This window comes from Thunnus maccoyii, chromosome 22 (assembly GCF_910596095.1).
Source record: "Thunnus maccoyii chromosome 22, fThuMac1.1, whole genome shotgun sequence".
Taxonomy (NCBI): domain Eukaryota; kingdom Metazoa; phylum Chordata; class Actinopteri; order Scombriformes; family Scombridae; genus Thunnus; species Thunnus maccoyii.
In genome coordinates, this window is record NC_056554.1 from 22,264,023 (window position 1) to 22,291,810 (window position 27,788).

The 27,788-nt window shown below is 39.0% G+C and overlaps 1 protein-coding gene across 2 annotated transcripts; it reads right to left on the reverse strand.

Moving 5' to 3' along the window:
* LOC121889584 (inositol polyphosphate 4-phosphatase type II-like) lies at positions 1 to 27,788 on the reverse strand. 2 transcript variants are annotated; one of them, XM_042401642.1, is made up of 26 exons: positions 27,681 to 27,788; positions 26,312 to 26,506; positions 25,934 to 25,992; positions 25,762 to 25,843; positions 24,984 to 25,166; positions 22,588 to 22,635; positions 22,369 to 22,475; positions 22,164 to 22,283; positions 15,656 to 15,735; positions 12,767 to 12,860; positions 12,492 to 12,561; positions 12,227 to 12,374; positions 11,962 to 12,092; positions 11,323 to 11,430; positions 11,062 to 11,170; positions 6,182 to 6,347; positions 5,896 to 6,087; positions 5,671 to 5,815; positions 5,152 to 5,354; positions 3,566 to 3,689; positions 3,348 to 3,474; positions 3,086 to 3,226; positions 1,737 to 1,834; positions 1,382 to 1,479; positions 1,043 to 1,197; positions 1 to 325 (listed from the first exon to the last, which is right to left on the reverse strand). In XM_042401642.1, the coding sequence occupies exons 2-26, from the start codon at positions 26,415 to 26,417 to the stop codon at positions 205 to 207; spliced, it is 3,015 nt and encodes a 1,004-aa protein (XP_042257576.1). In that variant the 5' UTR covers positions 26,418 to 26,506; positions 27,681 to 27,788; the 3' UTR covers positions 1 to 204. The 2 variants fall into 2 exon arrangements, with proteins under 2 accessions (XP_042257576.1, XP_042257577.1); XM_042401643.1 differs by lacking the exons at positions 22,164 to 22,283; positions 22,369 to 22,475; positions 22,588 to 22,635; ... (3 more) ...; positions 26,312 to 26,506; positions 27,681 to 27,788 and adding an exon at positions 20,355 to 20,528.

The following is a 27,788-nucleotide window of genomic DNA, read 5'->3' on the forward strand; positions in this document are numbered from 1 at the left end:
TAGCTCTCAAGTATTCATTTATTGCAGAAACATGTTTGTGAATGAAACATCTGCAGCCACATTTGACAGCACATAGGGGTCATTATTAACAGAAAAACATTTACATTTGTAAATAACACAACATACACTTTACATAAAACATCAAACAATCTTATGATAAAAAAAAAATCTGTATAAAACAAACAAAACGCTCTGTAAGTGTTTCTATCCGTAGCTGCCGTCTGGAGGTCTGTACAGTTTGGGGAAGGTGAGGAGCTGGACGCTGCTGAAGGCGAACTTCCTGTTGCCCACGTTCTTCTGCACGTTCTCCATCCTGCAGCCCTCCCTGCACACACACAACATCGCAGAAATATACATGCACACAAATGAACAGTGTGATTGATCACAAGCAGCAATACAAACAAATACCAGAGTCCAAGAACCATGTATAAATACAAATTCCCCAGTAAAGTAGCCCACTTTATGCCCAGTGTTCCCTGTCTGTCTGTGTTGGTCTACTGGTATTTGGCCAGCAGTATGACCAGGCTGAGGATGAGCCAAAGAACCAGGAGGTGAGAGGTCACCAGGAGGAAGGCCACTGGGTACAGGTGTCGTCTGGGAGCTTTAGGGGCCAAAGACTGCGGGAGCCAGGAGCTCTGGAGACCTGAGGGCTGCTCCCCTGCATCTAACCCAGAAACAGTGAGCCCTGATGGGGAATAACAGCCCAGCATCTGCCCCCAGGACAGACGAGACCTAGAGGTGGAGGTGTGAGTGTGTGTGTGTGTGTGTGTGTGTGAGAGTGAATAGAAGGTGACAGAAGAAGGATGGAAAGAAGAGAAAAATAGAGAACAGATGATCCAAAAACAAGAAAGAAAGCAAAGTAGAAAGCAAGAAATGTGGGGAAAAAATTGAAGAATGAATGAAAAGAAAAAGAAAAGAGAAAAAGAAGTTAAACTGAAAATGTTCTGCAACATAAAAATAAAAGGAAAGAATAATAGACAAAGGAAAGAAAAGACGAAGAAGTGAGGTAGAGGTCAAGTTTTTATAGCAAGGACACACACACCTCCTCATGCAGTCCAGTGCAGTGCTGAAGTGCTGTTGGCTGAGCGCGTGTCGCTCTCGCAGTAACACACACTGCTCCAGTGTCACCGACATTGCCGTGCGGTCCTTCGCACTTTTACAGCTGGTCAGACGCACGCCGTTCACTTTCCGACACACCTGCACACAAAAACACACACACACACATGTCCTGCTTTAACGTCTTGTTTGAAGAAATTCAAAGGACTTAAAAATCACATCTTAACAAGGTGGCAACACATTTAGATGTTAGAGTCCAACCTTTCATTATTTTTAAATATCCTAGTTTTATTTTTTACAGATTTTATTTCACAGACAGTCTCACCATGGCAGCGATCCACAGAACCTCCACGTTCTTCCTCTTCCTGGCTTCGACGCTGCGATCCAGAGACGACAACAAGTCTGACAGCGACTGGACACCAGCTGGAGAGAGAGAGAGAGAGACCAGTTCGGATCGGTTGTCACGCTCTGACTACAGTAAAATTGTCCTGATGTCTTCTTCATGTCGTCATTCTGTTTGTGTGTCATGAAGGCGATGGTTATGGAACAGAAGTTAATGAAATCCACAGACGAACATATAGATAACAAACTCGCTGTCTCAAGCGGCAAAATAAAGGTAATGAGTTGAGATGTAGTTAAGTATAAAATCTTTAAAATGACAGCAGCTCTCAGAGTTTTACCCATCTCAGGCAGTCTGTCTCTCAGTGTGTAACAGTAAGCTTTAAGACGCTCACAGCTCTGTTGGTTCACTCTCTCCTGCAGGGAGCTGTCACCAAACCTGAAACACACAAACACAAAGTTAGTGTCAACTAGTGAATAATTCCACCAAAACTGACAAGATGTTTCTCAGCCTAAAGACGATTGATTTCACACTGAAAACTCTGAAACACAGGAGGTCACATTTAACAGTTTTAGGTGTTTACACCTTTAAAGGGGCGTTTAGAAAATCATATGAGAACAAAATCAGCCTGTTTCTGACTCAACAGAATAAAATGTTTAGCAGGAAATAAACTGATGTCCTGCTGTGTTTAGCCAAGTTGACGGCAGGCAGATTGGACCTCGGAAAATCCAGAGTTTCTGCAAGTTCACCAAGTTAAATTTAAGACTTTTAATACTTTTTTTTACTTTTTAATACTCCCTAGAATGTATTTTAATACCTGGCAAATGTATGAGAGTATGATGGAAAACCAGTAGGAACAAGAGCCTGGAACCATTTCTCTCAGTACTTCACAGCTGTATGATAATAATCCCTAATCATATAATTAATTTAATTAATGTCACCTGGACCTAAACCGATGGATAGATTAACTAATAGAAAAGAATCAATCAATTTAAGTTTTTCAACTTCAATCAGATACAAAAACATTTTATAGCTAATGTTATTGTCTACAACAGGCAAGAGAAAACATTCAAGCAAATGAAATTTAAGACTTTAATACCTTCTTAGGCCTTTTTTTTTTTTTTTGAGGAAACTGCATTCAATACTTTTTAAGACTTTAATACCTGCAGATACTCAGTTTTCATTTATAGTGAAAACAAAAGACTTCTATTAGCTGCCACGGAGATATTTTAATAATCTGTAAAAGCTCCAAATATAAGAAAATTTAGTTTAAGGATTGTTGAGTAAAAAAGGTTCAGATTAGTTATGAGACTGTTCTGTTTTCAGACAGATGACATCATTTTTTTAAAGAGGTACTGCATACTGTGATGAAACGCAATAATGCTAGTGTTCACATTGACACCTGATTTATAAAAATCGACATTTCATGGGTTGTAAATGGCTAAAACTGTCATCTGCTGTTTAAAATCAGCCCTGAAAAAGGCGGAGCCAATGCTGACGTAGTCGACTGTTTTTTTTTTTTGGCTAATACTTACACCTAAAAGGCATAAAGATGTCTCATCTACAGTCAGTCAAATATTGGCAGGACTGGACAGATGAAACATGTTTGCCGCCAGAAAATGATCATGTGATACAGATAAACTTCAGTTTGTTTTCAGTTTGTGTGTGTGCGTGTGTGTGTGTGTGTACCTCTCAGCCAGACTCTGCTGTTGGTTTATTCCGATATTGAAGAGAACAGGGTGAATTTGTATCAAACAACCATCTTTTAGTTCCTGTGGCAACAACGTGAACGTTTCTGGGGGCAACGGGACCTCGACGACCAAACTGCCCCTGGATGGAGATGGACACAATCAGTGCTGAGGGAGTTCTCTTCTGTGTGTGTGTGTGTGTGTGTGTGTGTGTGTGTGTGTCTGTGTGTGTATGTGTGTGTGTGTGTGTGTGTGTTTCCTACCATGTTCCGTGTAGCTTCGGCAGCAGGTCGTCCGGTTGTTCTGTTTTTGCTTCCGTGACAGTAAACACAACTCTGCTCAGGTCGGCCACGCCCACCTCCATGTCCTCCAGCATCCCCACCTCGTCACCTGACGCACACGTACACACCATGAACATACAGTATTGTGTAGTGTGTGATCTTGTCTATATGTGTGTGTGTGTGTGTGTGTGTTTGAGTACCGTAAGTGCTGAGCAGGGCTTCAAACTGAACCAGGACTCCTGCAGTGTGAAGCTGCTGCAGAAACTCTGAATCCTCAAGACCTCCATACAGCTTCAACAAGAAACCACAAACTACTGCTGAGAGCTGAAAGAGAGAGAGAGAGAGAGAGAGAGAGAGAGAGAGAGAGAGAGAGAGAGAGAGAGAGAGAGAGAGGGGTGTCATCTGCATAGAAAAATAGGCTTTTTCCGACTTAGGCCTGAAACCCTGTCCCTCTCTCCTTTTCTCCCCTCCATACAACACTGTCATGAAGCACAATATACCCACAGGGCCCTCAGCATCATGAAGGACCCCACCCACTCCTGCCACAGCCTCCTCAACCTCCTACCATCCAGCAGGAGGTACCGGAGCATCCCTGAGGAACAATAATTTGCTTCCCTTCATGTATATGTAACCCACGTATGCTGAGGCCTCTCTACACACCCTGGGACTCTGTGTTGTGTTTCTTGGTGTGTGATGGGGTGTTGTGTGGAGAGAAGGAAACACCGGACACAGGAGTTCTGGATTGTGGTTGAGACCTGGTAGCACTTCATTGGCTCACAATGACAGCTTTCATCTCTGCTGCTCGTCCACTTACAAAGTAGTGGAAGTAAACTTTGAAAAAAAGATGGGGTCCCACATGGAGCCAAGCCCCCTAGGAAGTGTGCTGGACTTTGAAGCCAATTTGACATAGTGGCCAAACCGTGGACTTACAACTTCCTGGTCCGACGGGGGCTCAAAAACCTTTTTTCCTGCACAATCATAGGAAAAGGAGTGGCTGTAAAATGGTGGATATATTATTTGAGTGTGACAACCCCTGCGAAACGACTCTACATGATCAGAATTTGATCCATTCGGTCTGATAATAAATAAAATGTTAAGTTGTAAATCAAAAGCAAACTTTCAGTTATATTCACTGTTAAATAAAGAATGATGGATACCACATACTTCCATCAGTTTCAACTTAATACAGAGAAAATTTAGTTTTTTTGAAACAAGGTGGAAGGGTACCAATGTTTGTCTGTTCTACAGACTGAAGTGTCATGAATAGAGAGGATCCAGACACTGAAATAAACTCACTCTTATAAATTCTGTGTATTTTGAGAAATAAAAACAACTTGGAGGAAAAAAGAAAGTTGGGCAAAGTAGAGAGAAACGGCTCCATCAGTCACAATTAGGTGGTAAAGAAAAAGTCACCCCAGAAGCAGAGCAGCACAAGCATCACTGACGCTCAAACACCTGGATGATCACCTGCTGGACAAACTTTTTTCCCCAATACATTCTGAATTGAGTTTAAGTTAATTAGTTTAAAGCTAAGGAACTTATCTCCTCTGCTAAGTCATGGTGAAAACCCCAAAATAGAGCTGAGACTAAAAATGAACTGACTGCATTTCTAGAGAGAACTTGGATATTTCTCTGCTGGAACCCCTATATAATGGCAAAAACATCACTGGTGAAAACACCAGTGATTTCTATAAACACCAAAACACTGTTGGATCCTCTAATTATTTTAATATGAATATAAAAATAATGACTTGATTCACACAGCATCTCTCTCTCTGTCTCTCACCGCCTGGCTGAAGACGGCATGGCGTCTCTGGACGAGCTGCACAGGCCCCTGGGCAACAGTCGCAGCCACCGCCCCCTGCAGGACCACAAAGGTCATGGCGGCTCGGGCCTTCCCCACCGCCTCGCGCACACAATCCCTGAGAGTGACCACCAGGGGGAGCAGATGCTCCTGCCAGGAGGGCGTAGAGGGGGAAGAGGAGGAGGCTGGAGGACACAGACAAGTTCATAACTTTAGTTTCTCTGCTGTATTTTTCATCAATAAATCAAAAGTGTTGCGATCCTATCAGGCTAATCAGTAAAATAACTCCAGAATGAAGTGAAGAAGAACCATTTTTTGAGGTTTCATTCAACTGAACTTGAGATTTTGTGTGTAAAGGACGAACTGATGATCTGTTCACTCCTGATTTCATGATGACGAGATATTTTCTAGCACAGCAACACTTCAGTTAAAAAAGTAAACTGCTCTGACTATTTGTAGACTTTGTTTAAAAAGTGCAGAAACCTGAAATAATTGTCCCACCAGTGTTCTGTGAGTTTGTGTCCCCCTTGGCTTCCTGCTGCTCTGATGATGTCATGTCCGGGGGGCGGTCCTCTCGTCCCTTTATCCTGTCAACCATGGCGAAGATGCAGTTGAGGCTCTTGGCGACATTCGCCCACGTCCTGTCCTACACAAACACACACATTTATGAAAACAAAAATGTCTAAAGCGAGTTGAGATCTCTTTCACACACACGCTCCAACTTACCCACTCCTCCTCGTCGTACTCCGCCTTATGTAGTGAAGGCCGTCCCTCCTGATTGGCTGGTGAGTTGTCACAGAGTAGCCCGTTGCTGTGGACGTGGCTGCTGTTGTTGCAGTGGGCTGAGTATTGTTTGTGGATAGCCAGCAGGGCGTTTTTCACCAGCTCGTCTTTGAGCGCATGAACAAACTGCTCTGTCTGGGTGAGAAGGAGGGGGAGGGAGAAGAAATGAAGACTTTATGTTGACCCGTCTGTGCACAATGTGTTATTTATGTGTTTGTGCCCTCCTCACCTGTTGAGCCAGGCTGTCCAGGACCTGCAGCAGCCGGCTGGTGTTCAGCTCCAGAGAGACGGACAGCAGCTCCTCAGCGAGCCCGAAGACCAGAGGCTGCAGCTGGGCCACGCTGGCCAGCAGCTCCCTCGCTCTGGAGCTTTCCTCCTGGGAGTAAGAGATAGAGCTGGAGAGAAGAGAGAGGAATAAAGTGTACTGTAAACAAACCTTCACTTAAGAGTGTTCATGAAAGCTGTTGAACTGCTATCAACTGTGAGCAGCTCCAGGTCTTGTTTAAAAGGACTGTACCAGTGGTTTTCTATGTTTTACCTCATTTTCTACAAATCCTGTATACTTTACATCACAGCGAACCATTCTTCAAACTATGCTGATGTGTTTTAAATAAGAGGATGTATTTTTCCTACCATTTCAAGCAGCCATTGGTTTCTATTCATTTCCTACAAATCACTCAATAGCAATGCTTCCATCCCTCAAACAACCAAAACAACACAGCAAAACGGCTGCATGTAACGGATTTTCCTTCCTTTTTTCCTAAAGAACGTAATGGGTGACAGGAATCATGTTGAGTTGCTAATGGCTGGCTTGTGACTTCTGCTCTGTTATCATAGCAGCACAGTGAAAAGTAGCTGGTATAGAGAGACAAAATTATACGTATAGTCATGTTTTGTATCACAATATATCAAATTTCAATATATTTTCCCATCCCTACAATTACATGAATTATCATTTGTAGTTCTGTGTTAAAATCACACTTAATTTATGGCTGGATATATTCATAGAAAATAATACTTTTAAAATAACAGAAAAGCCTGCAGTAACTTTGACAGAGACGAATGCCGACTTGATGTTCATGGAAGTTTTTATTGGACTTTAATAGTTGTAATCCACAAAAGACAATCCACAAATATTTCACTATCCACAAACATGTATTTTTTTTATTTGTGTTGTGTAAAGTCATATCCACAAAAATACAGAGCAATTAAAAAATACACATAATTTCTTCTACAAACATTTATGCGTTTGTGGATCCATTTGTACATGTGAAACGGGTTTTGCACATTTGTGGATTGCTTCCTGTCAGTTTGTGGGCCATGTGACATTTGTGACCTCCCTCCTATTTCTTTGTTGATTTTTGTCTCATTTGTACTGCAGAACTGTAGAAAAAAATCCACAAACATGAGGTGCAGTTACTAGTTACACCAGCAGGTGGTGATATTCCCTCATATGAGCTGATGGAAGAACACTGAAGAACAAGAGACTATCTGATATGTGCAACAAGGAGACAAGGAGGAAGACAGCAGCCTGGCTTCAACAATAAAAAAACAAAAAAACAAAAAAAAAAGTTGTTTGTTGACTCATCCTCAACTTTTCCCTTGTAAATTTAAAAATACACTTAAGTGTATTTAAAATGTAAACAGCCGAAAGTGCATTTAAAGCACATTATTACTTTTTGTTTTAAATTTAAATATGGAAAAAAGCGTATTTACTTTGTGTTTTAATGTTCTGTCTTAAAGTTGACTTTCATCAAGTTGTATTTAACTGCTCTTATAATAAGTACATTTATATACAGTACCTTTATAGTTATTCTTTAATGTATTCATTGAGTGTATTACTTTTTAATACCAAAAAGTGTACAAGTGCAATACCTTTAAGTGCACTATAATAATTTTACGTAAAAGTATGCTATAAGTACACTGGAATGCACTTTTACAAAGTTTTCTTTAAATACTCTTGATAGACAATCTATCAATCTAACGATCTATATTTGTATGTAATACAAATATCTATTTTACTACGCATAATGTAAATAAATACAATAGTATTGCACTTTGAATTTATTGTGGTTCACTTTTAAGTACTATGATTGAATAAACTTAAAGTGACTTCTAATCAAGTAGTATTAATTTGCAGTTATAAAAAGTAATTCAATATGCAGTAGACTAGTATTTGAGTTGCAATGTTTAATGTATTATGGATTACAAATGTATCATATGTGGGTGACTGTGGCTCAGGAGGTGGACCGGGTCATCCACTACTTGGAAGATCAGCGGTTTCATTCCCGGCTCCTCCAGTCCACATGTCGAAGTGTCAAAAATCAGCAGCAGCACAATGCAGTGTTGATGTTGGCTTGGAGTCCACTGATGGTAACATCTGGGACAGGAGAGATGAGGATGTTGAGAGGACGGGGAGGAAAAAAAAAGGGATGGCAAATTTCATTTCTAAAATATTTAAACAATAACTAAGTTTCCACCGGCTGCAAAAAGAAGTCCAATTGTATGAGAAAATGACCTTACTTCTCCCTTGATTTATTGCCTCAGTAAACACTTTCCTAATGAGTTTATGGTCTCATAGACGATAAAGCAGCGTATGCTTTAGGGCGTGGCTATGTTGTAACTGACACACGGTCACTACCACGGTGACAACATTGATTATGTAATGTAACCATGGCATATAAGTGTAGCTGCTACTATTTCACAGCATGTTTTCAGTTCATGAAAGTTAATTGTAACATTTTGGTCGCCTAAAAAAAGTATTGTTTCAGCGTTTGGTTGTAATAAAAGACCCACCAATGAGTCAGATTCTCAGTTTTCCCGGTAAGCATATTTTGTTTTAATGGTTTTAGGCCCCTTTTTGGCTAGTGAAAATTAGCATTAACATTAGTATTATAGCTGTTAACCATAGATTGTCATGAATGCACTGTGCTAACCAAGCTAGCAGCTAGCACTATGGTCAGCTCCACCCTCTCATACAAATATGGTTACTTCTGGCTCCAAAAATCAAACATGGCGACGGTGAAATCCAAGATAGCCATGGAGAAATCGCTAACAACTCGAGGCTTCAAAACTGCAGTCCACAAACCAATGGGTGATACGTCCATATTTTTTACAGTCTATGATTTAACCTTTAAATTACTTAGAATGTTGCAGGGAAAAGTTGCAGCGGTGTAAACTGGCAGGTTTCAGAAGATTTCAGACTGGCGCATTGCATGTAGCTGCTAGTTTCAACTCATCTTGAAGTGAATCTTTGGTCTAAACTGGCCATACAATAACATAGGCCATGCAAGTTTACAGTTGTCAGCATCTATTGCTGCTTACCTGAACTAAATGATCTAACATAAGCTAGCTTGTACAAAACTACCACAGCTAACACTAAGTTAGCAAACTGTAGGTAACATCAGTAAGCAAGCACAGTACAGCACACTCACCTGGAGATGACAATATGATGAACCCGATCTTGAATCACGACACTTTGTATTTCACCTTGTGGTTGAAGCCAGGCTGCTGTTCTTCTCCTTGTTGTCTCCTTTTTGCAGATGCTAGGTAGACTCTTGTTTTAGCCTTCCTCCAGTACAGACTAGTTCCGTCAGCTCATGTGCGGGAATGTCACCACCTGCTGGTGTGGCTAGTAACTGCATACCTCACATTTGTGGATTTTTTTCTACAGTTCTGCTGCAGTACAAATGGGACAAAAATCCAAACAAATAGCAGGGAAGTCACAAATGTCACATGGCCCACAAACTGACAGGAAGCGATCCACAAATGTGCAAAACCTGTTTCACATGTACAAATGAATCCACAAATGCGTAAATATTACTTTACGTGTATTTTTGGGGTGAAACTATTTACATTTGTAAAACCTATGTCATTTTTATGTACGTTAAAATACGTGTTTAGTAAGTTATGCATATTTGCAAATTACTCTGTATTTTTGTGGATATGACTTTACACAACACAAATAAAAAAATATATGTTTGTGGATAGTGAAATATTTGATAATCATGGTACACATTTGTAGATTGTCTTCTGTGGGTTACAACTATTAAAGTCCAGCAAAAACTTGCTGATGTTCACTGAAGGATTACAAAACTGAAGCATGTTTTGAAGGTCTGCAAATGGATTTGTGGAACAGAAACCAATGTCTGTCTGGAACTGGAGGAAAAATACATTTTAAAAAATCTAAAGCTGTACAGCATGCATTTGAAAATGATCTCCAGAAATGTTAAGTACACATGAGTTGTAGTTATGGAGTTGAACCTTGCAGAAACACTGGTATGTTGCTTTAAATGATGTTAACACCAGATGAAGAAGTCATAATAGAAGAGGCCACAGCAGGACAAAACAATTCAACAGAAATAAATCCAATCATGGTTCTGTCAACCAACTGTTGTTAAAGGTGAGCGAAGCTGTGTGAAAAGTTTTTCATGTGTGAACACACAAATTCAAAAGGGTTTTTTGGATGAAATCATCATTGGAATCTATTATGTCCACTGTGAAACCAAGCTGTGAAAGAGTAAACTTTTCCAGTACAGGAGTGTTTCTGAACATACATTTTGAGTGGAGTATTACTTTTAAGATCTGTGAAAATCATGCAGTTTTAGACAAGAAAACAAATATATTAAACAATATCTCTAAAATCTATAGGATCCAAGCCACATATGACTTGAATTCTCACCGAAAAGGCAATTTGAGAGCATTATCTTTTCCTTTTTTCATCTTATAGCTGTTGTATGTGGACTGAGTCAAAATAACTCAACAAAATGCAACGTATTTGTGTGTTAATCTGCAATGCGGCGTCACTAATCCTGAAAGAGCTGAGATTATAGAGATTAACCAACAGACAACAATATAAAGAGATGGATGGAGAGGAAGAGAGTATGAATAGAAAAGATACACAGTATAACACAGATGGAGGGATGAATGGAGAGAGAAGAGAGAGAGGAGTACAAAGGGTGTTTTGTTTCTCATTAGACCAGAAGAAGAGAATAAAAATCCAGAAATATCAGCATCTAATCAATTAATCTGTAAATTATTAATAATGATCACTAAACTAATTAAGTCTCACAGATGTTATGTGAAAGGAAACCTCTAAATGACACACACCTGTCCCTGTGGTTTGTGTGTTTGTTGAGCAGTCTCTTCAATCCTCCATGTTTGAAGGCCTGATGGTGATCAGTTGGAGCACCAAATGTTATAACGTCATACCACACACCTGGAGAGAGAGAGATGAGATAATGAAGGCATCTATACAATGCAGAAGAAAAAAGGAAAATGGAGAAAAAGAAATGAATGAAAGTGAAAGCAGGCAGGAGAAAAAAGACTAAACAATACAAAAAACAACATAAAAACAGCTCCTGAATGTACCTGTGCTGCCTGGGCAGGTGACCTCCATCCTCTGTGAGTGCAGGTTGGTTGGAACAAACTGAAGGTGTCTGACTGACTTACTGGTGCTTGACTTAAAACAGGACGAGACTGTGTGAAAAATGAAAAACATGATTAAAAAAATGGGGGAAAAATATTCCCTGACAATACAACAAGGTAAAATAACAATTCTATTGGCAATATTTTTAAAGGAATAGTTTTGGGCTTGACTTCCTGGAGCACTGGTTGCCTGTCAACCTCATAATGACTCCAGGAAATCACTGCCCCTGGCCAAGAAATAGTCCTGCATCAATTTTACACTTTGGTTTTGTACTGATTTAAAAAAACATGACATGATATGATATGAGATATGATTATTATTTGGCTTCAGAGGTGCTGTTAGGTGGATTTAACTACCTTTGGACAGAGCCACACTAGCTGTTTGTGTCTTTACGCTGCACTAAGCTAACCGGCAGCTGGCTGTAGCTTCATATTTACCGTACAGACATGAGAGACAGACATCTAACTCTTGACAAGAAAACAAAAGCATATTTCCTAAAATGTCAAACTATTCCTTTAAGGGATGATGAGTATTTGTGTAAAAGCTAAAATCTGATTGTGTGGCCGTTTAATTGACCTCACCTGAGAGTTTGTCAAGCTCGGTGAGTGTTTCCTGATAACAACCAAGCAGATGGTTGCAGTGGTTGATGACATCATGGCGGAGCCCATCCCAGTGGGGTGAAAGGTCACCGAGCTCCTTCACTTCTTGGACCCTGAGAGAGAGTTATCTTTAGTTTATTAAATCATTTTTTAAGTAGGAAAATCAAACCGATCACTTTCTGCACGACAACAAAGAGCTCCCAGATTCAGTTTGTTGAACTGAATATAGTAACACACACACACACACCTGCTTGTGTGCTGGTGTATGAGCGTTTTCAGAAGCTGTTTGGGTAAAGAGAAAGAGAGCGGCGTTTCCGACATCTGTTCCCTGACCAGCAGCCACCTCTGATCCTCTGTCTGAAACCTGTACACCTTACACACCTGAGCACACAGCACTGAACACACATAAAGAAGAAAAAGTCATATAAAGGCATAGAAATGTACATGTTAATCTGAACCTCTACAATAGGCTATATAATGTTGTATGAAACTGCTGTGTGCATGTGTCTCACCAGCTCTCATCATTGGACTATTTTCTCTGTCGTGGACAGAGCCGTGAAGACAATCACACAGGGCAGGACACTGGAGCGAGAGACAGAAGGCAAAAAGTGAGTGAAATGGAGATAAAAGACACAACTGTACATATACCCAACTAAACCTAAATATAACCACAGAGCAAAGTATTGAATTGTGACACTTCTATGTTAAACATGTACAATAAGCAAGAGGACAGTTGAGGGTGAAGGGAACAAACGGAAAACAACATACAGTATTTTTCTTCCTTTACCTTGTGTTCAGGAGGAGTTTTATCGTCGCTCTCTCCCTCCATCTGCAGACGGGACACCTTCACCTCCCCGACCTCGTTTACTCCATCCATCGTCCTGATGAATAAAGAAAGAGACTTTTGATGTTCATACATAAAAATAAGTGAGTGTTAAGGAAGATGTTTACCTTCAAGAGGGCAGAAAAATTATCCTCTGTGGTAAATTGCTGTTATTCAATTCAATATATTTAAGACAAACTCTCCTGACCTTTCACTTCTTCTCCCTATCCATCTTTCAGCTCAGTTCAGTTCCATGTTTGGAAACTGGCAGGGCAAAAATACACTAAACTTGAGGAAAAGAATTTGCATACAGGTAAAGTTGACAGACGTCAGGACAACCCATTCCCAACCTTATTAACCCAACCCGACCTTACTAGCTACCTAAGATAGATGTCTGGCTTCTCTGAGAAAGAAATAACTATCAGGATAAATTAGGGAATAATTAGGGAACTATAAATACCACAAAAAGTTAACAAACCAAATAAAAGATAACTAGTGAGACACAGCTGGCTATCTTATGCAGCTTTTAAAAATATTGAGAGGGATAACTAGCAAGACAAAGCTAGATAGCTTATGCAACTTTTTTAAAAGATTACTTAGAAGAGAAACTATGCTGAAAATGAATCAGTCAGTCAGTCTGACAAAGCTAGCCTGCCTAAGCAGTTATCAAGACAAAGCTAACTAGAAATAAGATGACTAGCAAGACAAAGTTAACTAAGAACAAGATAACTAGAAAGACAATGTTAACCAGAAACAAGATAACAAAAAAAATCTAACTGCAAACAACATAACTAGCAACACAAATTGAACTGGAAATAAACAATAAATAAGGTGACTAGAAACAAGATAATTAGCAGTAAAATGCTAAATCGAAAAGCAGATAACAACAGGAGCAAGATAGCAAGCAAGACGACTAACAAGAAAAGAAGACCAGATAACTAATGAGAAAAGCTAACTGGTAACACAATAACTAGCAAGATAAAGCTAACAAGAAACAAGATAACTAACTTGAAAGATAAAGTTAACTAGAAACAAGATAACTAGCGAGCAAGCTAAAGTTGACTAGAAACAAGGTAAACTAGCAAGATAAAGCTAACTAGAAACAAGATAATTAGCAAGATTAAGTTAACCAGAAACAAGATAACTAACTAGCAAGATAAAGTTAAGTAGAAACAAGAAAACTAGCAAGACAGTTGACTAGAAACAAGATAACTAGTAAAAAAAGTTAACAAGAAACAAGATAACTAGCAAGACAACGATAACTAGAAACATGATAATCAACTTGCAAGATAAAGTTAACTAGAAACAAGATCATTTGCTTGCAAGACAAAGCTAACTAAAAACAAGATAACTGATAAAACAAAGCTAAACATGAATAAGATAACTAAATTAGCGAGACAAATCAAACATGTTCATGTAAAAAGAAGAACTAACTAGAATTAAGATAACTAGCAAGATAAAGTTCACTAGAAACAAGACAATCAACTTGCAAGACAAAGTTATCTGGAAACAAGATAACTGGCAAAGCTAATCATGAATAAAATAACTAAATTAGCAAGACAAAGCTAACATGTTCATGTAAAAAGATAACCAAGAACTAACTAGAAACAAAATAACTAGTAAGATAAAGTTAACTAGAAACAAGATAACTGGCAAAGCTAACCATGAATAAAATAACTAAATTAGCAAGACAAAGCTAACATGTTCATGTAAAAAGATAATTAGAAAGGCAAACCATAAAGAAAAAATAATCAGAAAGACAAAGCTCACATGTCTCTCCAACTGTGAAAAACACCAAGCAGCTGCACAAAGATCTGCCAAGCTGTGCCTGGTATGTGTTAGTAATCAAACACACCTGGATGCAACATGCCATGACACACCTTCTGTACACTACCTGCTTATACCTGGCATTCACCCTCTCTTCCACTCACTCTCTCCCTCTTTGTTAGTGTCTTTCAGTCCTTTCTTTTTTTTTCCTGTCTTACTCTGTGGCCTAATGCTCTCTCTCTGAAGATATTGTGATTTAAAAACAGGAAGAGATTGCAATTTTCTACTCTCTACGGGGGTGGAGCCACACTGTACCCTTCTCACTTCCTCCTCTGGCTACAGGTATCCTGGCAACAGCCAATCAGATGACAACTCCTGGACCTCTGTGACGGCTTAGTGACATGCATTTCATTCCCTGCAAATGTTTCTTTAACATGAAATGAAAATGAAAAAAAAATGCAAATGAAAAAATGTGGCACAGCTAATATGTATGGTGGTTAAAGGTGTGTACAGTAAAACTTAAAGAAACCTTGAAATTAGTTTACAGATCTCCTCCAGACATGTTTCAAGATATATATAAAACACTTTTCTTTGAATAATAATTTGTCTGATATGGTAACCCTAACCCTAACCCAAATCCAGAATCTGTAAATATGTAGGCCTAAATATATTTCATTTCAGACTTCTAACTGCTTCACAATATTTGTCTCTTACTTCATAAAAAGTCTACTCTGAGTGCACTTTAGGCTTCAAGTTTCCACATCACACTTGTGTAAGTCGAATACTGGACCAGGATGTGAAAACATTTTTGAGTGGTGGGGGACTTTAAATGAGTTTAAGGTGGATTTAGGATTTGTTTTTTGTTTCAGTTGAGTTTAAACTTTAAGTTGAGTTTAATGGTAATTAGATTTTGAGGAGTAACAGTATGTTCAGGGACAGACTGAGACAAGGTGACACTAAAATAGGAGACAAAATACGTGGGATGTTGATAAAGTTAGGTTGAAGAGAGAATTTAAGGTAACACATGTCTTCTGATGATGCATTAATGAGAACAGGTGAATACAGGAGAACTGAAGGTGTGTTTACCTGAGGCTGAGAGAGATGTGAGGCTCCTTCGACCTGAGCAGATCTCTGATTGAGAAGGAGGTGAAACCTAGAAAGCTCCTCTAAGAGAGAGAGAGAGAGAGAGAGAGAGAGAGAGAGAGAGTCTGTTTTAGCACTTTCTGTAGGTTTGTATTGTTCTAACCAAGCAGTGATCGAAGCTATATTTCAATTCATAGGTGGTTTCTCACTTGTTGTTTGAGAGAAATGCACAGGAAGTGATGTGTTTTTACATTTCTGCTTGGCGGAAAGCCAGGGGGACTTTGCCCTGAGGTTAGTGTCCAAGGTAGAGTTAGGATTCAAAGACCTGCACCCTGTATAACCTAAAAATGTTTTGACTGAAACATCTGTGTAAACAGCTTGAGTAGGATGTACTGCCATAAGTAGCTCAGTTCTGGGCAAAATGTTCCTGACTTGCTTTGGAGACTGGAGGTTTCTGTCAACATCAATGCACAAACACGGATGTACATGATGAAATACTGATATATTTTTTGAGGTATGATACAGCTAAATTGCATCATTTAACTTTGATGCAGATATGAGACCAAGTTTTTTAACAAACCCTTAATGACATCTACAGTATACTCATTAAAAAACAATGATAGTACCTGTATATTAATGCATCGCCCACCTTTTCCTGAATGGAGGCTCTGTACTGTAAGAATGGATTGCGCCTGCTAATTAGCACCGTAAATTGCGCAGCATTTGCACCTGCAATCTGCCCCATTTTAAGGTCCTATTCACAAAATATGTTTTGTTCAAGATACGCCGGCGCGAACACCCCCATAAAGTTTTGCAGCTGAGTGCAATTTGCCCTTTTTTTGCCCATTTTGCATCTGTTTGAGTGAGCAGAGCGATCTCCAGTGTTTCAGGTTTTTCTCCACATTGCAGCACACGGATCGGTCCATAATGAAAACTGCAGAGAGCATAAAATTGCATGTCTTTAATTAACAGAGCTCTCCACAATCACAAGACAATTTTCATGTATTTTGATTTTTTCTAGTATTTCGCATCTATAACATAATCTACTGATATGTCCGTCAGAATAGACTACAGCTATTAATTAATGTGACTCAGGCAGGTCTGAAACGTGTTAGATTAATGTCTGAATCTTACAATAATGTCGTTCAGGTGTCAATGAATGTATCCAGGATTTTGCAGAAACATCAGTACTGATGTTCTGTTCGTTGCCCACAGCTGGCTGCAGCATCACACAGCAGCTGAAACGAATTGACGCTCTGTGTTCTGCTACACATCTACACAGATCAGCTGTTATGCATCGATTCAGGTTTATACGGTGGAATTGTCTGTAATAAAACAGCCCCTACGGATGAATCCTGAGCTCCATCAGAGCTCTCGGACATTTTTATTTAAGTGGTTAAAAGTCAGAGATAAGCCTAAAACCTCAAACCTACTTGATCCCCCCCCCCCCGATGTCTGACTGAAGATTTTGCCCTCGACATCATTCAATATCAATATCATTATCATTCAAGCCACACAAGCTCGAAGATTTAAAGAGAGAGAGACAGAGCGTGAGATATTTTAATGTGCAGTATGAAGAGGAGGGATGAAAAAAGTAGAAACCTGTTCAAGTTGTTGACGTTGATATTATAAGGAATGATGACTTTATTTAGTTATCTACCCGACTGGATGTACTTAAAGTCTTCATGCAGCCTCAACTTCCTCCCTTTGGTTCGAGATTAGGGTTAGGGTTAGGGTTAGGGTTAGGGTTAGGGTTAGAGATTAGGGTTAGGGTTAGGGTTAGGGTTAGGGTTAGAGATTAGGGTTAGGGTTAGCTTTGATGACTTTATTTAGTTAACTACCCGACTGGATGTACCTAAAGTCTTTCATGCAGCCTCAACTTCTTCCCTTTGGTTAGAGATTGGTTTCTGCTGGTTGAAACCTCATCTTGTTTGAAAATCTGCAGTATTTTTGCTCTCTAAGTTTTAGCTCATCATTTCCTAAACAGCCCTGAATTATATGCAGGACGTGTTGTGCTCAAAGTTACATAAAGGCCTGTTGCACTGTTTTAAGCTGCTTCCTAATGTACTGTAATATTAATTAATAAATGGCCCATTCTGTCTGGCATCCACACACACACACACACACACACTTGTCACTAGAAGGTCAAGGCCATGTACCAAAAGTCCTCATTGCAATGGCATTAAAATCACTCCGTTGCTATGACGATAATCAGAAGCTCAGAGGATTACCTTGACGAGCGAAAGCACTCAAATCATCCAACACACGCTGAAACATACACACACACACACACACACACACACACACACACACACACACACACACACACCTATGAACAGTACATTTACTTGGAAGTAAAACTAAATATATGAAATAAAATGAAATCTAAAAGTTGTTTCTTGATATTTTTTAATGTTTTTCATTCTTGTATTCCCATTTGATTCTACTGTATTCTATTCCTGTCGAATGATAATAATGGAGGATTTGAATCATCAGATGAATATTTAAGAGAATATAATTTTTCAGAGATCAAGATCTGTTTTTCCAGAGAAACATTTACAGTCATAAACAGAGAAAGAATTTAGTCTGAGGGCAGTTTGCGGATTATTCTTTTAGAGCTGATTAACTGATTAGTCAATCAGGAGAAAATGAATCACAACCTATTCCGATAATCATTTTGAGAAAAAAAAAAAAGCCAAACTTCTCTGGTTCCAGCTTCTTCTTCTGGCTTCTTCAGTGTTCTGTGACAATAAACTAAATATCTTTGGGTTGTTGGTCGATTATTAGAGAAACCTGCCAAGATTAGTGCGTACATGAGGCATATATGAGTTTATTGCATTGTGTAGTTACAAAATCTTATTGAATGAACTGATATGAGGTAGTTTGGAAGCTTTAGCAGTAGAGTTTTATAGATCGTGATCCTGTCAATAATGAAATAATCTATCAAACTTTGTGATACAGAGAGCAGTGATGAGTATGAAATCTGTCAGTGATGAAGTGTAACGCACTGTGATTAGCAGGGTTTACTTGTTGAAGTGATAATAAGGGAAGCGTAACAGCAGAGAATATCTTAGCAGTAGGGCTGTAGTCTCCCGGTCGACTGGTCGGTTAGTTGGTCGATATGCTCTCGTCCAACTAAACCAAAAAAATACTTTTAATGCCAAAATTAACACCAAATATCCATTCATTCGGAAATCAATAGCGTTTGGGAGTTGAGTTCGGTACGTGAGTCAACTGCTGTTGCCTGAGACACTATCGGTAGTGTAACTGTTTAGGAATAGGACAGTGCTTAACATTAGTATGTTTGCGTAGCAAGTGGGAAAGAGCGAATGGCTAGAAAGTGACGGTGGATACGAGCGGAGCAGAGGAAAAGGTCAGTAGTAAGTTGTCAGGCTGGCAGTAAATGTACAGTACAGACAACAGTGTGTCAGTTAATAAATGCTAAAAAGTCTGTTGTTTCCCCAAGTGCTGGAAAAGTGAAGGGGGTTAGCTCCAAAGTTAGCAACAATGGGTTAGCATAACCTGAAGACGCTAAACAGAGAAATAGAGAACAGAAAAATGTTCGACTAATCAATTAATTGAAGATTATTTATGATTTTAGTCGACTAAAATTTTCCTTGGTTGATTACAGCCCAACTTAGCAGCCATAAAAGTTGACTGAATAACAGTTTTAGGTAAGACAATAAACCTAGTTAGATGTTGACTAACTAGGCTGACTATGAATCTTGAATGATGAGTCTGCTGTCCAAAAATTCCAAAGAATTTGTATGAATTTCTATATATAATGGTAGCCAGAGACATGTGGATGTAGAGAACAGTTGCATTTAAAACAAGTCTATGACTAAGAAGTGATATCTGGAAGGATCAAGGAAGTCCAAAAATTGACACTTGACACACTGACAAGCAAAATACTGATGAACTATGTTGAAAGAGAACTAAACATGAACTTTGTGACGATGCAAGATGGTTATTTTGGAGGGTTTTTTTTTTTAATGCTGTTTGTCAGCTGACTGAAAGCTGACTAAACATAGTAATGATGGTTTATTCATCTGCAGTGAGTTTCAGGTCTTTACAGTTTGATTTTCACACAAAGTGAGAACAATTACAGCTGCAGTTAATTTTCAGTTAACCATTGGTTTATAAAATTTGAAAAAATTGTCCAAATTTCCCAGAACATACACTGATGTCCTCAAGATATTCAGTTATCAATGATATAAAACAGAAAAGAGGAGGAAGCTGGAACTAACACGTTTTATTATTTAAGTGGTTGGTTGTTTATCCATTAATTGATGAATCGACTACTTCGGCACTGAAACGAACGGCTGCCTGGAAGCAATAAATGCAAATTCTTGAAAAGTCGCTGAAAACAGAACCACTAACAGAGAGAGCAACAGACAGAAACAAACAAACAGGATATTGAGACATTATTAGCAAACTGTTGCTACATTTCCTAGTTTGCAACTGTGGTTTTAAGCAATAACACACACACACACAAACACACACACACACACACACACACAAACACACACTGAGCTAATCATTGAGTTCCTGGATAAAAACAAGAGGCTTTTAAGATTACAAGCTAATCCCCATTAAATCCAGAAACAAACACAAACTAAACTGACAACTCAAACAATTCTGTCATATTTTCAGTCTGTGTGTTTGTGTGTGTGTGTATGTGTGTGTGTGTGCACTCCCCTACCTGTCCAGCAGAGGAGCTGTTGTCTCTTGATGGACAGAAACACTTCATCATCTGTCTCTGCATCCCCAAGAAAAAAAAGAAACGACAACAACAACCCCTTCTTCTTCCTATCTGTTTCTGCTCTTCTTCTTTGTTTACTTCCTGCTCGTTTGTACTTCCTGTTTTCTTACATCAGCCGGATACTTTAATTACCAGCTGATGTCCACTTCTTCACCCCGAAAACAAAAACTTAAACGTGTCTCACTCTCTGCTGCACGCTCACCTACCAGAGTAAAAATAGTAAAAAGTTATAATATAAAGTGTTTATTTAATACTATCAAGAACATTTATTGAGCTACTAAAGTGTCAAAGAGCTTTAAATAGTATCAAGTTATCTGTATAATTTAAATCTTTCCTACAAAGTGCAGCTGTGCTTTTAAATACAAGAAATTCCAACTGAGAAATTATTCTTTGACGTCTTTATTCTTGTATACAAATAACATTTTATCCACCTGTCTCTCTAAAAGTCCTGATATTTTTTAGGGTTTTATCCTGTCTGTTGTCGGGATGCTGTGACCTCTGACCTCTGGCCTGTGATCTCCTTCTGCTGGTTGCTTTCTATGTAAAAAAAAAAACAACCCAAAAAACTAAATTCTTGAAAACAAAGACAATTAATAGGACTTTGTATTTTGATATTATTGCCAATATGATACTGTAGTTTTGGTGCCAATATAGAAGAAAACAGATTATATCTAATATATTTTAATCAAAACACAAGCTGCACTACAAGAACTTTGACCATTAAACAATCTTAAACTGTCTGACTGAAGAATAATTTAATTAAACTATGAATCTGACCTGATATTCTTTGGCAGTTTTTGATATTTTACAAGCAAATTTCAGTCGATACCAAAAAGTACTGAAGTTTCTACTGAAATTTGAGTTTTCTGAGCAAAGTTACTCGTTGCAATCTGAGTAACTACAATAACTCCGACACTTTCCCACTTGTACCTGAATGCATCATTGAAATTAAAGCTTACTGTACTATTGAATTCAGCATCATAGAGACAAATAACTGACTGACTGTGAAGCAGCAGCAGCAGCAGCTAAGAGACTATTTCTCTTCTCTTCCTGCCACATGATGCATTTACAGACATTAAAATAAAAAAAAAAAACAGAGAAAATTAAATAGAGATGAAGAGGAAGAAGAGCAGAGAGCGTCCATTAACCCAGAAACAGGAGGAAATCCGTCAGTCAGTCGTGAAAAATCGACTTAAAATCCCTCTTCGGTTTCCTCGTCTGCTGTTTCTGTGTGATTTTATGTCTCTTTATCTCAGCTGAAAAGACGAACACACACATCGGGCAGAGTGTCTCTTCGGTCTCTCTATCACCTCCTCCTCTTCCCCCCTCCTCTTCCTCCTCCTCCTCCTCCTCCTCTTTCGTGATGGCTGACGAGATTAAAAAAAACCCATCGGCATCATGGGTAATATGCAGATTAGCGGAGCGCCTGGTGGGCCGGTCGGCGTTGAGTTTGGCAGAACGGAAAAAGAGAAAAAAGCCCGAAAAAACGGAAACATCTATTCATCTAAAAATCTCACTTTCCTCACTGTGGCCGTCCTCGTTTCACCCTCCCAACCGCCTCCCTCTCTCTCTCTCTCTGTGTGTGTGTGTGTGTGTGTGTGTTGAAAAGCTACCACCAGTGGTGTTACACATGTACACATCCTCTGCCCTAATCCTCTTAAACACACACACACACGCACTCTGACACATCTAAACACACATACAAAACTATACAGAAACACACACACATACACACATATGCACACTTACTGTAGTGTGTGTCATCGGCTCCTCCGCATTGTAAACGTTGACTTTGATCCTGCTGTTATGGTCGAGAGGGTAGTCGCCACGGAAACACACAGATGTTCGAAACACAGAGTCATCCGGTCCCTGAAACACACGCACACACTTTCAAATACAGCCTGATAAGTGTGTTATAAAGTGTGTGTTTGTGTGTGTGTGTGTGCGCGAGTACCTCCGCTATCTCGGTGCAGCAGTGTTTCCTGAGTGTGTGGGTGTGCATGTCGATCACACACACTTGAACCTGAACTCTGGCTGCCACGGCAACAACACCTCGACACTCTGAGAGAAAGGGAAAGAAAGAAAGGAATGTGATGAAACAGCAGTGTGTTTGTGTGTTTATGTGTGTTTGTGTGTGTTTGTGTGTGTTTATGTGTGTGTGTGTGTTACATACCGACAGTCAGGTGCAGTGGAGAGACTTTAGCAGCAGGTGCGGCTCCACCTTGTGGCCACAAAACAACATTACATCACTCAGTGGACATCAAAACCGCAAACTCAGCTATATTAAAGGACACATATTCAGCACATTTCCAGCTCTATATTAATATTCTGGGGGTCTACTGGAATATCGTTGCATGATTTCCAGTTAAAAACTCCATATTTATCTTCTACTGGTCCTTCATGCAGCTCCTCAGTTCAGCCTCTGTCTGAAACAGGCCGTTTTAGCTCCTGTCTCTTTAAGGCCCCGCCTCCTGATGAGCCCACTCTGTTCTGATTGGTCGGCTTCAGGAAGCTTACTCCAGCTCAGGAGGCTACGTAAACAAACTATAGTAGCAGGGTTTCACTTCTTTTTCTCGTTCTTCACTCAAAATATAAACTTCTCAAATACATCTGTACATTTTGGAGCTGGATCTGAAATATTAGAGTGGAAAACAGAACAACTTTAGCAAGAATGACTACAATACGGACAGCCATTTGTGGGCATGTGTGACCAATTTAATGTCATCACAAGGAGGAAGTGAAGGTAACTTTGCTAACAAAGCGTTCAGAGCAGGTTGAAGCCCTGGATTTTGACTTGCAGGGAGCATTTCTATGAATGTTCACCTCAAGATTTGGAACTTTGACCCTGTTTAACATCCGATATCGTAACAGTGTAAAAACCACAAAACGCAGCACATGTCCCCTTTAAACCCTGTAAGACATTTAATAAATAAATACGTGTAAGATTAACTTGAACCACAGGTCACATATGATCATCACTTTTAGTAATATGCAAAATGTTCATTTTCTTGAGTGTAAACCTGCCAATCAGGTGACGATGTTGTCCTGTTATACATTACAGCTTTATTTTTTAATATCATGTCATTAAAACTGGAGTCTTGCTGTTTTCACATTACAATGATGTAAAATAATATCTGTTATCTTTCAATAACAGTGGTTTGAATTCAAAACTGTCATGACCGCTAATCCAGGCTGCTGATTCTGGACTTATCCCAGGCGTTTGCCATCATTTGCCTCATCTGTTGAGCTCACTAGAAACTGTATATCTTGTTGTTTCACGTCCTGGTTGGTGAGTCTCAGAGACACCGACACCAACAAACCTCAGCTCTGCTCAGGGCTGCCTTCTCTGGAAGTAGCTTTTCTTGTTTTGTGTGTTTACTTCAACAAAGATCGATGTAAAGTTTTGAAATCTGAAATTAAGCGTGTGGTGTTTTTTTCTCTACATTTAACCCTTTCATGTATAGTGGTCACTACAGTGGACAGTTGTTCAAAAGCCATTTTCTTATATATTCATGGGGTTTTAATGGTATAGTTGCACATCAGCCAACACAGTGGACTCTAGTGTGTCATCCCATACGCTGCCATCCATTGGCCAGCCTTTGTAAGTGCAACACAAATTTCTCAAAACCAAGATGGCCGCCTGCCGGCTGGAAATTATCATCAGCTCAGGAATATCTTGCCAATCCTTCTATAGTAATAGACCCTCACAGGTAAGTAAAATTTTGTAACATCAAGTAACAACTAAGGAGTAATGCAATTGTTAAAATTTCCAAGTATTGATTTTATGTTGGGAGAAAATGACAATTAATCATCTGTCCACTAAGTTGGACAAACTCCTTGAAAAATGCGTGTTTAAAAAAAATGAAGTTCAAATATTTTTTTTCATGCCTAAAGAGGAATAGAAACATCCTGACTGAGGTTATCATATTTCATGCATGAAAGGGTTAAGGTACTTTTCAGTAACTTTACAAAACCACAAGATGACAGAGTTTCCATCAGGTAATTTATCAGACTTCACACGGCTCCCTCCCTGTGACTGAGTCACAAACAGCTTTATACTACTTTTGTTTCCAGATTGCAGCAGTTCTCCCCAACATCTGGAAACACCCCATGTGGAAATTCAGTGGATTTCCCCCTTTTACCTTTCTTTTTTACAGTTTCCAAGATCAGGGATGAACATTTATGCTAAAAAGTCATATATTTAACGAGTGTTGCTGTTGTTAACGCTGTCATCTGCTAACTTATTAACTCTTATCTACAGCTGACAAAGACTTTTCACTTTGTCCTTCTGAGTTTTTACAGGTTGGGAAAGTTAGAGGCAAAATGGCTCAATCGACTCAAGTTTGCTGAGGGATTTAAACCCGCCATCACTCCCAAATTCACGTATTAAAGTAAAATAATAACACTGGATGACAACTAAACCTAAATTCTTAATGAAAGAAGAAAACTAATGATCTGCTGGTGAACTCTTTGGTTATATATGTGGATATAACAGCAATTAACATAGTAAAAAATGCAGTTTGGGGCTTTAATAATACTTTAAATATGTTTTAAATGATAAACACTCACCTGCTCCTCCATCATCCTCCGGCGCGTCGTGCAGCAGTGCGTGTTTGTTTATGAGTGCGTAGAGCTGTGTGATGCGTCGCCTCAGTGTGTCAGTGTTGGCGTCCCTCAGTGCAGCCAGCCAGGACTCACAATCTGAACAGCTGCTAAACTGCAGCAGCACAGGAGGGTCGCCGCTCTCAAAGCCTGAACACACACATTTTACTGCTTTTACTTATCTGTGAGCATAAATAACCGTAGAACAGAAAAATAATCTGCAACTATTTTGATAACTGATTCACTTTTAAGTCATTTTTTAAGGTAAAAATGACAAAAAATTCCCCTGTTCCAGCTTGTCATTTGTGAGGATTTGTTGTTTTTCTTACATCTTATGTGATTAAAAATCTATATTTTTGGATTTTGGACTGTTGGTTGAACTAAACAGGCGTCGCTACCATCATCACTGTTGTCTTTATCTGATCTTTTTATTTTGTTTATCAAGCTTATTTATCGATCGTATTTATGGATTCTTATTCAACATACAGCTCGCTGGTGTGTTTGATTCCTTTTGTGTGTTGAATATTGTATTATTTACTTGTTTGTTTGTATGTTATTGTGTTGTGTGTACAAGATGCACCAAACAAATGACCCCTAGCTGTCGATCGTATTGTATTGTATCACACTTTAGGAAACTCTGACAGATAATTTTCACTGTTTTCTGGACATTATAAACCAAATAATTAATACAGAAAGCAATCGGTAGACTAACTGATAATTAAAACTGTGTGTGTGTGTTACGTACTGACAGCCAGTCGTCTGTGATCCTCTGGAAGCTTCAAAACCTCACATCTCTCCAACAGCAACACCTCTTCTAGCTCACCATCCTGCACACACACACACACATTTAGGGTTAATATTTCTCTCATGTTCAGATTAAAGTAGCAGAAACTTGTTCCCGTCTCTCCGTCTCTCACCTGTTTCTTCATGATGAACAGCAGGTTTCCCCTCAGCCGACAAAACCTGTCAGTGAGAGCTGAGAAGATAAAGGTTTGTCAGTGAGCATTGGCTCAGAAAAACATATTTAATGCCCTGTTAAACTCTGTGTAACATGTTTTTTAAACATACAGGAAGTAATTCTACTGTTGGACACACAGACGTTCCAGGAAGTAAAGTCAGAGTGAGTCAGGCAATGGAAATAGATAAAGACGGCTGCCGAGGAGTCGCTGAGCAAGGCAGCTGAGAGAGAGAGGGAGGAGGGAAAGAGAAGAGAGGGAGACAGAACATGAGAGAACAGAAAGGAACCGAACAGAAGACGAGAAAAAAGAACAGAACAGAGGAGAAAAGAATCAGACCTCTCTTCTCCTGTCGTCCAACTTGCAGTGTTCCTTCTTTCTGGAAGTTTCCAGATGTTTCTCTGGATAGAAACAGCAGCTGCTTGCGGTTCGCCCTCAACTTCATCCTCCTCCTCCTCCTCCTCCTCACAACACATCAACTGTTTTCTGTCACCATCATCATCATCTTCATCAGGGTGTGATGTTCATCACTGTCTAAATAAATACAAATACACAGAGAACCATGAATATGTAAATTACTATTTTTTTTTTTTTTTGGCCTCTATCATTGCATCTTCTCTGTGTATAACATAATAATGAGCATATTGTGTTGCTATTTTAACTATGTAATATTGGTGATGATTACAATAGCTGAGAAGTGAACATAGACAACAAATATACAGTGGAAGAAGTATTCAGATCTGTTACTTACCAATACAACAATGTAAAAATACTCCATTACAAGTAAAAGAATGAACAATCCTACTTAAAAGTACATAAGTATTATGAGCTTGATGTAGTTAAAGTATTGCAGTAAAAGTAGTGGTTTGGTTCCTCTGACTGATATATTATTATATATGACATCATTAGATTATTAATAGTGAAGCATCAGTGTTAGAGCAGCATGTTACTGTTGTAGCTGCTGGAGGTGGAGCTACTTTCAACTACTTTATATACAGTTAGCTAGTTTAGTCCAGTGGTTCCCAACCTAGGGGTCGGGCCCCTCCAAAGGGTCAGCAGATAAATCTGAGGGGTCGTGAGATGATTAATGGGAGAGGAAAGAAGAAAAAACAAAGTTCTGATATACAGCTTTTAGACTTTTTCTCTAATCTTTGATTTTTGGTGAAATATTGGATCATTTGAACATTTATTGAAATGAAAGCATGTGAGAAGTTTAGAGGGAAAAATCACTATTTGGTGGAGCTGTTAACAACTCATAGACATGTGAAATGTGACCCTGACTTTCATCTGTAACAATGTGTTGTATTTTAAAAGCTTGTTATATTATCCATTGTGTCAAATCTTCATCTGAAAAGTAACTAAAGCTGTCAAATAAATGTAATGGAGTAGAAAGTACAATATTTCCCTCTGAAATGTAGTGGAGTGGAAGTATAAAGTAGCATCACGTGGAATTACTCAAGTAAAGTACAAGTACCTCAAAATTACTTACTTTAATTTACAGTAGTGAGTAAATACGCTTGTACATTAGTTACATTAAGTGAACAATTAGTCACCTAAGTTACAGTAACTTAGATGCATTAACGTTAGTTCGTTGACTCGAGCGAAACATTGAATTTGACATTGAATTTGACTTTAGTTGCTTCATATGAAATAAAGTGAATAAAATCTAACATTTTAACACGAATAACAGCATGTCAAAGTCTCTTACCGGGAGAAAAAGTAGGTTTCTAACATCATGACCAACATTTCCGACCGCAGTTTGTTTTGAGTGGAAACACTAGTGGGGCTGCGGTAAACCTTTGGAACGAGAACAAGT

What these genes read in the sequence shown, in the direction of transcription:
- LOC121889584 (XM_042401642.1), bottom strand. Translation starts at nt 26,417, where the DNA reads ATGAAGTTGAGGGCGAACCGCAAGCAGCTGCTGTTTCTATCCAGAGAA. An exon ending in TGGACGACAGGAGAAGAGAG is followed by an intron (nt 25,993 to 26,311) that starts GTCTGATTCTTT and finishes TTATCTTCTCAG; the next exon opens with CTCTCACTGACAGGTTTTGT. An exon ending in TAGTCCAATGATGAGAGCTG is followed by an intron (nt 12,375 to 12,491) that starts GTGAGACACATG and finishes ATGTGTGTTCAG; the next exon opens with TGCTGTGTGCTCAGGTGTGT.